General features: G+C 33.1%; 1 protein-coding gene and 1 long non-coding RNA gene across 2 annotated transcripts in view; both read left to right on the forward strand.

Annotated features, from left to right (window-relative positions):
- Positions 1 to 5,093, forward strand: part of LOC106457535 (voltage-gated potassium channel subunit beta-2-like) — a 40,584-nt gene extending 35,491 nt beyond the window's left edge. The window contains exons 12-15 of the mRNA XM_022383521.1: positions 112 to 285; positions 2,464 to 2,590; positions 4,285 to 4,373; positions 4,629 to 5,093. Coding sequence (XP_022239229.1) covers positions 112 to 285; positions 2,464 to 2,590; positions 4,285 to 4,373; positions 4,629 to 4,715 — 477 coding nt within the window. The 3' untranslated portion in view covers positions 4,716 to 5,093. The remainder of the gene's footprint in view (positions 1 to 111; positions 286 to 2,463; positions 2,591 to 4,284; positions 4,374 to 4,628) is intronic.
- Positions 5,094 to 5,354: 261 nt separating this feature from the next.
- Positions 5,355 to 9,823, forward strand: LOC111085348. Its single transcript, XR_002610191.1, has 2 exons — positions 5,355 to 5,592; positions 5,688 to 9,823. It is a non-coding gene; the product is annotated as an uncharacterized LOC111085348 (long non-coding RNA).
- The last annotated feature ends 4,209 nt before the right edge of the window (positions 9,824 to 14,032 follow it).

The raw sequence follows: 14,032 nt of genomic DNA on the forward strand, positions 1-14,032 counted from the left end.
TATATATATATATATATATATATATATATGCATATGTACGTACACAACAATTATGAGTAGCTGTTTTGTGCGGGAAACAGCGATACTGACATCTTTCTTTTTTACCTCAAGGAAGCCTACACTGTTGCACGCCAGTTTAATCAGATTCCTCCTGTTGTAGAAGAGACAGAGTACCATATGTTCCAAAGAGATAAGGTGGAGCTTTGTCATCCAGAGCTTTTCCACAAAATAGGTTGGTACATCACTAGGTTAATTCAGTCCTATTCAGTTGAACACGTGGTTGATGTAAGATTGGTTATCACAAAAAAGTCGTTAATTAATAAAACATTAGTGAGCACGGAAAATTGATACTGTAAGATCGACCAGCATGTAAAGATGTTAATATAGCATTTTTCAGCACAGAAGTTGGTTAATTTACAGTTGATCAGCACAAAACCTGGATAACAAAGACTGGTCAACAACAAAAAAATATTTAGATTTATCAGCAGAGAAAGAGGTTAGTGTAAAATTCATAAACGTAAAACATAGTTAATATTAGCTCGATTTGCACAAAAAACTTTTTATGAAACTGATCAACAAAAAAATTTTAATATAAAATTGGCCAGTGCAAAATATGTTTAAATGAGGTTGGTCAGTACAAAACATAGTTAACATAAGATGGATCAATACAGCTTGGTTAATACAGTATCTAATTACGACAATAGTCAGTGCAAGTGATTGATAAGGGGTTGGTCAACGCAACATGCAAGGTACATACATTATTGCCCAATCTTATATAAATTGGAACTGTGGTGTCTGTCCGAGTGTTCGTCTGTTTGCCATTTATGGCGACCGCTTCCCGCGCTGCGTTTGAAAAGCTGTGCACGCAAGCAAAGCTTAACATTCACTTTTGAAATGACGGGAGAACAGGCATGAATAATGTTGATGCCAAATTATATTTCGCAAGCAGGATTTTCTACACTAAATTGTTTGGAATTATTCACACTATCATTCACATTTCAAAATGTGACGTAACTTAAAGAATAAAAATGTATATTTACCGTATGTTGTTGTTGAGCGGCTCTTAGCAAGAGAAATGCTCAACAATTATTTGTCATTGTGGGTGGTGTAAGTAGCTTAGAGCTTTGGCTCTGAGTGAATCTAAGAGTACAACACAATTAACTTTTTTAAAGTCCATGAAATAATTTAAATTGATAGATTAACTTAAACTTTTTCCCGTCATTGGGGACGGGTACTTTTGCTTTGATTAAGGTAAGATAATTCACCATACCAAGTGGTTAATAAGAGTAGATAAATATGAAACTTACTCTAATAGCTCCTCGTGAGAATATATTAATATGAAACTTACTCTAATAGCTCCTCGTGAGAATATATTAATATGAAACTTACTCTAATAGCTCCTCGTGAGAGTAAATGAATTCCTTCATCAAATCTACCATTCAAGCTGAATGCCTGTGGGGACCACGTCATAGTGCCTACACCTGATATTAAGAAACATCAAAACATTAACTGGTTTATAATACCTTGTTAACTCTTTGTTTAAAAATGATAATGTGTTGATCAATTTAGAATCACAGTGTGTAATGAAACATTCAGATCAATCACTTGATACGGTTACTGACACCTTCATATTACAACTTGATACGGTTACTGACACCTTCATATTACAACTTGATACGGTTACTGACATCTTCATATTACAACTTGGTATGGTTACTGATACATTCGCACGAGGATCTATTACAGTAAGTTTCATCCACATTCATATGGATGTACAGGACAAGTTATATTTCTATAATTTTCACGCTTATATATTAGAATAAGTTTCATATTTATATTTTCATGAAATCCAGGTACGCTACTTATCTTTTCTCGTTAGGATCTACTTGGATAAGTTATGTGATCATTTACGTTGAAGGGAGATATACAAGGACAAGTGTTATATTTATTTATAAACTGTCATTATGATTTACAATGGCAAATTTTGTGCTCTTCTAATATTAGAAGGATGTACCTAGGTAAGTTTAAATTAATGAAAAAAACAGAATCTTATTAGGGTAATTGTCGTGTTAATTTATCAAATGCTTTTGGTATTTGTTTTAGACTTACACATGATGTTTCAAATTCTTAGAAATATTTATTGGATTGAGAGATTACCTTGTGAAAACTGAAGGTTTAAACACCTAGTATAGAAAGTCAATACAACTTATACTTAATGTTTATAAAATTAGCCTTAAAAGTTGAAGAATAATCCATTCCCTCGAGAGCTGGTGGTTTTACATATTTGTTGTAAAGCAAAACGTTGTACAATAGGATATATGTGCTGTGACCATTACAAGAATCGAACCTATAATTTTAGCATTATAAGCATTCTAGTTTGGCACTGAATCACTGAGGTTAGAGGTGGGAACTTAGATATTTCAAAAGACAAGCATTTTAAGTTTCTTTAACGTTCCTTTACAGAACTATTCAGGAATCACTGACAAATCAGCATCAGATGACAATCCCAGTCCACGACATAAAGCTAAAATCCATCAGCTCTTCCTCTTGGCGGAGAAATTAGGCTGTACGTTAACTCAGTTGTATATGGGTAAGTATTCTGGAATTGCGTTTCAAATTTTAAGTTGTACTTGTGAACTTAAGTGTTAGAACTATTTCTGTAATGTTTCGAAAGTTCGAGCATTTATTTTTTCAAATTAACTTTCGAGTGGTTACAAAAATCAACGCTGAAAATTTATCTAAATTTTATGAAGTATTCTAAACACCTTTAACACTTATTTTGATTTTGGTAAGATATCTGGAACAACGCAAATGCAAAAGTAAGAACAAAAATAACACAAACTATTTCTGAAGTTTTATTATTTGTTGAGAAGAAATTTGATATCATGTAAAGGTTTAATAAATAAGATATATGTCAGGATATGTCATATTAATCTACTCTCTCACATAAAATTATTCTCATATTCTCTCTCCTGAGGACCTATTTATGCCAGTTTCACTGCATGTATTTTGCACAGAGCAATTAAGATTCGTGTTCATATACTCTCCTGAGGACCTATTTATGCCAGTTTCACTGCATCTACTCTGGCATTGAACAATTAAGATTCGTGTTCATATACTCTCCTGAGGACCTATTTATGCTAATGCCAGAGTAGATGCATGTGAAACTGACATAAATAGGTCCTCAGGAGAGTATATGAACACGAATCTTAATTGTTCAATCCCAGAGTAGATGCATGTGAAACTGTCTTCAATAAGTCCTCAGGAGAGTATATGAACACGAATCTTAATTGTTCTGTGCAGAATAGATGCAGTGAAACTGGAGAGTATATGAACACGAATCTTAATTGTTCTGAGGACTTATTGAAGACAGTTTCATGTGCATCTATTCTAACAAAAAACAATTAAGATTCGTGTTCATATTCTCACATCAGAATCTGTTATGGACAGTTTCACGTTAATTTCCTCCCACAAGGATCTGGTAAGATTAGATCATAATATAGCTTTCCCTAGTAACTGAGCATAGATTTGTATTTAATTTTTACAATATTTTAATCCAATATTTTAGCAACGAGAAGATATCATCGTATTCCGTCTCACTTGCTTCAAGAGCATGGCCAGGTGGTGAGGGAGCTCGACTCGCAATCTGCGGGTCGCGGGTTCGAATCCTCGTCCCACCAAACATGCTCACCCTTTTAGCCGTGAAGGCGTTATAATGTGATGGTCAATCCCACTATTCGTTGGTAAAAGAGTACCCCAAGAGTTTGCGGTGGATGGTCATGACTAGCTTCCTTTCCTCTAGTCTTACACTGCTAAGTTAGAGACTGCTAACGCAGATAGCCCTCGTGTAGCTTTGCGCGAAATTCAAAACAAACAAACAAACATAAGCTCAAGGAAAATATGTCGGCCTCCTAATATTCGACATTTACTTTTTGAACCAAATAAAATCCCACATACCTTACCGGAATCTGTGCGTTGAAATAGGGTATTTTTTATTCAACAGTAATCTTTCACACACTTTATTTTCCTTTATATATCTCAGCATGTTTGTATTACAGTAATCTTTCACACACTTTATTTTCCTTTATATATCTCAGCATGTTTGTATTACAGTAATCTTTCACACACTTTATTTTCCTTTATATATCTCAGCATGTTTGTATTAAACGAAAGTTTTAGAAAGTTGCGACAAGAAAGTGTAAGTGGTACATGTGTAAGTTTGGCTGTACGATCATTGTAGTGTTCTATACTACAGATTATCTTTATCGATTTGATTTGTTTCAGCGTGGTGCCTTAAAAATGACTGTGTCCATTGTGTGCTCGTTGGAGCTTCGACAGTGGAGCAGCTTCTTGACCATCTTCACGCCTTGCAGGTAAAGAGTCATCTAAGAAGAGCATACGACTTTCATTATGCTGATCCGTTTGAGTACAAAAATAAAAGGGTTGAAACTCTGTGGTCAATGCTTATACTAGAAATCATCAAAAACATTTTTTATATTTTAAAAAATCCGCTTAGTGATTGAATAAAAGCAGAAGTATACATACATATATATTTCACGAATTAAAACTAAAAGAAAACAGCTATACTGAAATATAATGCATAATTAGAAAATTTCTCTCACCGCTAGGTGGTGCCTCAACTGGACACAAATGTTGTCAAAGAGATTGAGAAGATTCTCATGAATAAGCCAGTGAGGCCGCAAGTGACCAGGTGACTAGTAGTGCCTAGGGATCCCTCTGGTGTTAGGGAACCCAGGCAAAACTTATTGGAGAACACTCAGAATGGAAGGGAAGGAGGAGAGAGAGAAAGGAGTAACTCTGTGGATGCTCCACAAATCCATCGTCTGGGAGGTCATTGGATTTTAAATAGAGTTCTAAATGCCTGCTCCACCCAATAATCCAGTGCAGTACTTTATCATAAAATGCAACAAATTTAGCTGATTTGATTGAACAAATTTAAATGTGATTCTTCGATGATGACGACAATATTATATGTCAAGATCGTTTCTCGTGTTTTGTAAACTTTTGCCTATTCCAAGAATAGAGAAATGTCTCCCACAGAAACAAAAGTAAATAGGGCGAAATGTTAAACCTAAAATAAGAAGAAAACAAAAACTTGAATGAGATAGGGAAGAAGAGAACAAAAAATGGAATGAACTCGGGAAGAAGAGAACAAAAAAATGAGATGTACCAGAGTACAGATATAACAATATATAAAATAAGCAAAAAAAAAAAGAGAAGAGATGAAAAAATATGGAGTAGGTTCGAATATTACTTGTCGAACTTTCTTGACGTTCAAATTTTCAAGATTACAAAATAACAGCCTAGCTCATTCTATTTTTTGTTCTCTTCTTCCCTAGCTCATTCCATTTTTTGTTCTCTTCTTCCCTAGCTCATTTAATTTTTGTTCTCTTCTTCCCTACTCATTCAATTTTTTGTTCTCTTCTTCCCTATCTCATTCAATGTTTTGTTCTCTTCTTCCCTATCTCATTCAAGTTTTTGTTCTCTTCTTCCCTAGCTCATTCTATTTTTTGTTCTCTTCTTCCCTATCTCATTCAATGTTTTGTTCTCTTCTTCCCTAGCTCATTCAATGTTTTGTTCTCTTCTTCCCTAGCTCATTCAATTTTTGTTCTCTTCTTCCCTATCTCATTCAATGTTTTGTTCTCTTCTTCCCTAGCTCATTCAAGTTTTTGTTCGACCTCAACCTCTTCATGTAACACATCTCGTCACATTTTTGTTCTGGTTTGACTCATTTCTTGTTTAGCCTCAATCCCCTTTGTGCTACGTACCCCTTGTTCATCCTTCTTCCAGTATAATTCATTCCTTGTTCCACTTTAGTCTCAAGTAACTCACCTCTTTTTCATCTCTGTTCTGGTTTGACTCATTTCTTGTTTAGCCTCAATCCCCTTTGTGCTACGTACCCCTTGTTCATCCTCCTTCCAGTATAATTCATTCCTTGTTCCACTTTAGTCCCAAGTAACTCACCTCTTTTTCATCTCTGTTCTGGTTTGACTCCTGCTTTGTTTCACACCTTATGCTAAGTATCTGAATCACTTGTTAATTTTTTCTCCAACGCATCTCCTTCCTTGTTCCATATCAGCTTCAAATAACTTATATTTTTATTATATTTCTGTTATGGCTGGCTCATTTCTTGTTCCATCTCAACCTCTTCATGTTACACATATCTTGTTAATTTTTGTCATCCACTTAATACAATTGCTATTCCACAAAGGATTTAACAGGTAAAACCTAGAAAGTGAAATTAGCTCTTTCCCAAGCTTAGATGTTGAAAAAACCTTGTTTTATGGATCAAAAGTCAAGGCATATTGTGCTCCATTTTTTCCATAATCTGTAGGGCAGACTTCGTAGAACACAAGCTGAGCTTATGCCCTGGAAAAGCACGTAATGTATGTTTAGGCTTATTTGCAGCACAATCAAAAGCTACTTAACAAACTTAATGGGTTTCAAATGAACGTGACTTGAACATTTGTGACTTATAGTAAATAAACAAACGCAAATTACACATCAGTTCTGTAAAACGTATGCATCACACAAGGCCTAATCTGCAAACGAAGAATATGTATATATAATGTAACTGAATTCTGTAATTCTCCAAGTAAGTTATACTTACATACGAGTGTGTATGAAGGAGTATTAGCTAAAATAATCCTTAACTTTTCTCATTCAATCTTCGGGTATTGTTTTCGTTAGACGTAGTAAAACTATGGAAGACTCAAGTAGATAATATGAAATAATAAAATGTAAATTAATGTGTTGAAATAATGGATTACAAGTTTCCGTGGGAAACATGTAGTGCCCCGTTTTCTGGAATTTTATAGATTTAGAAGATTGTCTTTATATATATTATCAATCCAACGTTAGGAGAAGTATGTGATTTATAGAATAAGGCCATTTTCTTCTATTGATTAACATCTGGGTAAAATGACTATCGTTTCTTATCCTCTGTAGCATGTAATTAGATGCTTAATACTTCCAACATAATCTTGATGGACAGAGTACTTAGTCTTCAGACTATTTTATCTCTCTTTAACATTTTATGTAGTATTTTCAGCAGCTTAAGGCTTAATTATAAATTATTAGAAGCTTGAATGTATTCCAACTTATCTTACAGCTACGTTGACGTATTATTACATCTACGTAAACGTTCATTCAAATATTATGGTTTGGTTCTCAGAAAATCAAACAACCATAGCTGTTTACTGGCTAATTTTCACTCGCCAATGTTCATGGTTCACTGTGCTGACCTCTAGCTGTACTATTTGGGTTCTTATGAATCTCTGTTCTGTTCTTTCGCTGTACCACCTGAAATCTTATGAATCAGTGTTCTGTTCTTTCGCTGATCCATCTGTAATCTTACTAATAACTGTTCTGTCCTTTCACTGAATTATCTCGGTTCTTATGAACCACTGTACTATCAAGATTCTTATGGTTCACTGTAGTGACCTCTTGCTGTACTATCTGGGTTATTATGAATCACTGCACTGATGTCTCGCTGTACCATCTGGCATCGTATGAATCAGTGTTCTGTTCTTTTGCTGCACCATATGGGATCTTATGAACCACTTTTGTGTCCTTTCGCTGAACCATCTCCGTTCTTATGAACCATTGTACTGATCTCATGCTATACCATCTGGATTCTTATGAATCACTGTATAGGTTTTCAAAAGTAGCACAATATTATGATACAACCAGATCGACTGTTAAATTAACAACTTGGATATTACATATTACTAAGTTGGTTTTCTGCAGAAGCAAGATATTTGGCTATTAATAGCTTGGATAGTATAAATTACTTGAATCTGTTAATTGATATACAAATTTTGCGATCAGCAGTAACGTAGAATATAAACCATTAAGTTAAATACAATTAAGAATTAAAATAATAGTATAACCTTTGGAATATGATAGTAAGATACATTTTTCTTTACAAGTAACCGTTATTCCACTCGTTCTCCTCTTTTCAGTTGTGATTATTGTTAAGGTGATGATATTTTAAGTACTCATTCTGATAATATCCTCAGCCTATGATATATATATATATATAAGCCATTATTGGCGAGTTCATACCATTGTTGGTAAGGTGATACTATTTTTACTAGATTTACGCTCTTTGGTAGGCTGATGCTATTAGTAGTAAGGCTGATGTTACTTGTAGAACCATACTATTCTTGACTGAACCATACAATATTGCCAAGTTAACTATTACGTTATCATTAGTAAGATTATGCTGTTATATTTATCACACTCGTTTAATTGGTAGAATTAACCAGTTATTGATAAGATGATGTTATTTTCGGCAAAATGATGCTACTGTTACCACATTTATGATACTGGGCAGGATCTTATTAGTAAATATTTCTACTGTTATTACTATGGTGATGTTATTTGGCAAGACGTTACTGTTATAAGAAAGATAATACTACTGTTATCAGAGCAATTTTAGTTGGCAAGGTGATGTTGTTGCCGCTAACACTGTTATTGTTATCACGATGACGTGATTTGGTAGGATGGTGTTATTAGTAAGATGACGTTACTGTTACTAAGGTAATTTATTTAGCATGACGGTGCTGTTGTTGTTAAAATGATATTTCTGTTACCACGATGATGTTATTTGACAAAATGGTGTTATTAGTAATATGATGTTACTGTTACCATCATGATGTTATTTTGTTAGTAAGATATGATGCCGTAGCAAAGTGGCAACTCGTATAACTTTAATAATCAATAATACAACTTCATTTTATTTTGTTATAATTCACACTAGGTTTCTAGATCTAACTGTGAATTACTAAAACGTTCCCATTTGTTAAGCAATGTTCAAGTACATTAGCTCATGAGAAGGAATATAATTGAAGTAATGACGTTGTCTAGTCCCATTTGTTAAGCAGTGTTCAAGTACATTAGCTCATGAGAAGGATTACAACTAAAGTAATGACGTTCCCATTTGTTGAGCAATGTTCAAGTACATTAGCTCATGAGAAGGATTACAACTGAAGTAACGATGTTCCCATTTGTTAAGCAATGTTAAAGTACATTAATTAGCTCATGAGAAGGATTACAACTGAAATAATGACGTTGTCTATTCCCATTTGTTAAGCAATGTTCAAGTACATTAGCTCATGAGAAGGAATATAATTGAAGTAATGACGTTGCCATGTTGCTTAATGTGCACACAGGAGATCTAGTAATACCTTAGGAAGAAAACGTAATCACCAAGATAATTTTACTGAAATAAACAAATTCTACAACGAACGTTCTCAGTGTAAGCAAGGCTATGTTATCCACAGAGACGCTTTTTAGATTCTCAGTAATATATGTGAGAGATATAGTTCGATTTGTTTTTTTCTCTTTAGGTGTCATAAAACAATGTTATTATTGAAAATTATTCATTTTCGTCAAATAAAATAATTCATTAAAGGATAATATTTTAAGAAATGAAGTTAGGTAAGCAATATGTTATGTTTTAGAAATGGAGTCACCTGAATAAGATGGGGCAGCGTCAAAAGTAAAGTCACGTGAACAAAACACAATAATGTTGCAAGCAAATTCACGCGAATGAAATACAGTAATGCGGAAAGTAAAGTCACGTGAATACGGTGATGTATTGTAGAAAGTAAAATGGCGTCAACACTTTCGTATTGAAAAAAAAGTACAGTCACAAAAAGAATAATATTAATAATTTTTTGTAAGTAAATCTATTTAAAGATAATGTAATATTTTCGATATAAGTGTCGCGTGAACAAAATGTTGTTATACCGAAAGTAAAATAAGAAATATTAAAATGGAACATTAAATAATTGAATAGTTGGGAGTATTTTTAAGTAACCGTTGATCTCTGATCTATACGCTTGTCGAACAGTTTTTTTTTTTCTTTCTTTTGTTGGCAGAAAATTATATGAAATTATTATTTTTTCCCTCAAAGGATGTTGACCAAGTGCCTTTATAATTTACTTGTTGGGAGATATCCATAACATTTTGCTAACAAAATTTAATGTAATTGTTACTCAACAAAAAATACTCCGTTTCTGACGTGATTACTGTTGTCATGCGAACGTAACAAACATGTCTCAATCTCGTTTGTTGTTATGTACGAGTATATCATGCATCACCTAATAAACGTTAAGAGATACAAACTGATAATGCTCAAAATATTTGCTATTTCATAATTTTTTTCGGTGTCTGAAATGAAAATATATATATCAACCAATGTCAGTAATATGTTTTTCATTAAAGCAAACATTAACGGTCTAAACATTTTGCAAAATGATATTTAGATTTGCAATATGGTCGATTTTCAGAAGTAGACAGTCGAATGATGAATTGCAAAGATGAAAGCTCTTCATCAACCTTTTCTTTTGCACAACCAACATAATGATCACCCACCGTCCAAAGCTGGCTTTAAAAAATTATGTCAAGTTTTTTCGACGAAGTTTCCGGCAGTTTTCGGGGTTTTAAAGCAGGGTTATTTATGTTCTGTGTGGGATTAGAAACATGAACTACCTACAATTTAATAACGTTATTTTACGATGCATGAAACAATGCGTTTTGTAGATAGACGTGGATTAAATGTTCTCGAATTTATTTAGTTTCATATTTTTACCGTTAAAACGTACTTATTACACGCCATTTTAGAGGTGTTTCACAGTTATTGATATCTTTATATTTTCATGTCAATAACTGTTTAAAATTCAAAGCATCAGAGTGTAATATTCTTTGATAAACTATTAACTACCGCTAAGGTGATCTTTGATTATTATACCTTCTTGTGAGTAAGAGATTACAATGCAAACAAGAAGGAATCCTCAATAGCCGCGGCACTTGAAATTCTTTGAGGCAGGATTAGAGTAAATTAATATATGAGAACTTTGTTTCCCCATTTTATTACCTATATTTTTGTGCACCAGCAACACTCGTTTCGATTTTATTGCGCATCAAGATCTCTACTAGCCTACCCTCAACTTGAAATTATTTTAGACAGGATTAGAGTAACCTAATCTATGAGACCTTGGGCGTGATCAAATACATCAATCGAAAGGGTTTGACCTCCTGAGTCCAAAACTGTAATTAGATTTCAAATTGGTCAAAAGATGACGGATCTATGAGCTAAAAGTTTGTACTTGAAAAATCAAGCCGATATGCCGCGGCTAAATATAACAATAATAATAACACTTACACGATTTCTTTACGCAAGGTGTATCATATCACTTTTCAAACTTTTATAATTGTTATTCTTATTATGATGCTACTGTTTTCTTCTGGAATAAGAAAAGAACAAAGAAAACTTGAATAAAACAATACGAGTTAGGGTTAGAATTTTCGTACAATAAGCAGGCAAAATTAGTTTCAGACAGCACGTGTTTCTATTTAATAAACTTTAGTTAATATCCATGCCGGTAGAGTGCATTTTTCTTTAAATATATTACAATAATTAAGAACTCTGAACAAATTTACAGCTGACAGTTATAACATTTAAATAGTAATGTTATTTCTTTTTAAATTAAGACTTTTTTTTTATTAATTTTTCTGAATTTCTCAAAAAAATGTTTTCTAACTTTATCTGTTTATATGGTCTTTTGTTATTTAATATAGAATACTTTAATTTAGAATTAGTTCGACAGAGCAAAGAAGAACTGATGATATATACTGTGGAACTTGTAATGAACTGTAGTTTGGTGTAGATTTTTTTAATGCTTCGTTTTATGCTTGTAGATAATTTATCCCATAAATCACATGTTCACTACAAAAAACGCTGAGTAGCTCGTTATTTTTCTCAGATTCTTAGTCGCCTGTCTGTATGCCAATCTCTATTCCTATTTTCTATTTTTCTGCACATGGTCCGGACGTGGCCTGAAATTTGAATCTGAGGACTCATGCCGTAAAAACACGCTCCGCACTTCTGGGCTGTGACTGCGCTATAAAAGTGACGGTCAAATCCCACTATTCGATCAGGGAAAAACAGCCCTAGAGTTGGCGGTGGTTACTATTGACAAGAATCTAGTCTATCAGTTCAAATGTATAAAACAGCTATAGTCAGATAATCCTTTGTGCAACTCTGTGCTAAAATTATAAACAAACTTTCTGCATTTGGAACTTTTAGCATTTTGTTACATTCTTTAAGTTTTCAATGAACATATTTTTTTTCAATATTCTTCAAATGAGCAAATATTATTTATGGTTACAGAATAAAATGAAGAAAGAAACCGAAGTAAATATCTTTCAGAGAGGATTTTAAATCAATAAGAAAAGTAGAATACTTTATTTATTGTTTTAATTTTCGTTTCTGACTAACACTACTCCTCAGTTTTTTTTTAACTAGGGCTAGAAACATTTCAGCCTACTTTACACCATAGATCCTAATCACCATAACTTCAACCATATTTCGTTTTACAGCCCAGCAAGAAAGTCTCAAAATAAATTAAAGAATGATATATGTATACTTTTTATGCTAAAAAAAAGGCATATTTTATAACGAACATTCACCAAATTGTTTCACGATTGACAAGTTATTTCGTAATAGACATGAAAAATGTTGAAATGACTTACAATCTGCTGGAAAAAGAGGTCACGAATCCAAACGTGTACTGAAACATATTCTTCTCTGCAAAACTATCTGGATCCTACAGAAAATGAAAATAAGTAACCAGAACTAAGCCTCATTGTTAAATGCATTCACTGACAATACATACATTCCTTGAGTGAGTTAAAATTTTTTTACTCTGACTCTGAAAAATACAATTACCAGAAGAGAATGTAAGGAATAATTGAAATTTCTACTACGATACAGAGTAATCCTACAGATATTGTTAGCGGCATCTACTGATAAAAACCTGTAGCTCATAATTACAAATTATAAATTACAAAATATGTGTTTTTTGTTATAGCAAAGTCACATCGGGCTATATTTGTCACAAGCGAAAAATTAATTTTAATAGTTTAGTATACTACTTAAAAGTAGATCCAGCGTGATACGACAATCAGTGGAATTATGTTATATGTAATAACTGAAATTTCAGCGCTTTTTTTATTACCTTTATGTGACTAATGTTCCGATTAATCAGTGATTTACTAGACTTTAGTGCCATCTCTCAATCACATATATTTTAAAATACATAACAATAGCAACCGTTAAGAATATGCTCAATATGTTTAAATCTTGTATAATCTTAATGAACTTCTCAAGCATTGATTAAAAACCATGTTGAAAGGTGGACTATAAAATGTACAAGTAACATGCATTTACTTACAACAGAAGTGTGTTGTAAAAACAACAAAACACAACAGTGCCGCGGTGAGTCAGCAGTAATTTGTGTTCCTTCAACGCTAAGATCCGGGGTTCGATTTCCAGCGATAAACATATTATAGGTAGCCCATTGTGATGCTTTGCGGTAAATAAAAAGCAAAGCAAGATTATTCACATATTTTAAAATATCTACTTTCAATTAACTAAACGTTTTCTTTTGTCAGCTTTACCTTAAATAAAACAGCAAACATATTCATTCACATAAGGTAAACATTCAAAGCACTTGATATCACATTTTTATCCCCAATATCTTCGAATAGAATTAAAACAATCGGATGTTTTAACATAACATAATGCTTTGCGACAACAATAGACCTATTGGTCCATCTCGGCTATCACATCCTCTAAACTAAACTGTGATAAATTTTAAAAAATGTTAAAGCCAGCTCTTATTAACTCACATAAATTTACTGCATGTACAACATTCGAAGGCAACCCATTCCAAAGGTCAACCATCCTATTAGAAAAATGAAACTGTCTTTGCCAAAATTTATATTTGTGTTCCCTAGTCCTACTATTCTTACTGTTAAATATGAAAAAAGATGATGCATCAACACTATCAATTTCCTTTACAATCTTAAACGCCTCAATCAGATCCGCCATAACACTTCTTTTTTCAAGAGAAAACAGTTTGAGAGATTTCAGCCTCTCCTCATATGACAACCCCTCCATCCCAGGCACCATACTACTAACCCTTTCCAACAATTCAAT

This window comes from Limulus polyphemus, unplaced genomic scaffold, assembly GCF_000517525.1.
Source record: "Limulus polyphemus unplaced genomic scaffold, Limulus_polyphemus-2.1.2 Scaffold343, whole genome shotgun sequence".
Classification (NCBI taxonomy): Eukaryota; Metazoa; Arthropoda; class Merostomata; order Xiphosura; family Limulidae; genus Limulus; species Limulus polyphemus.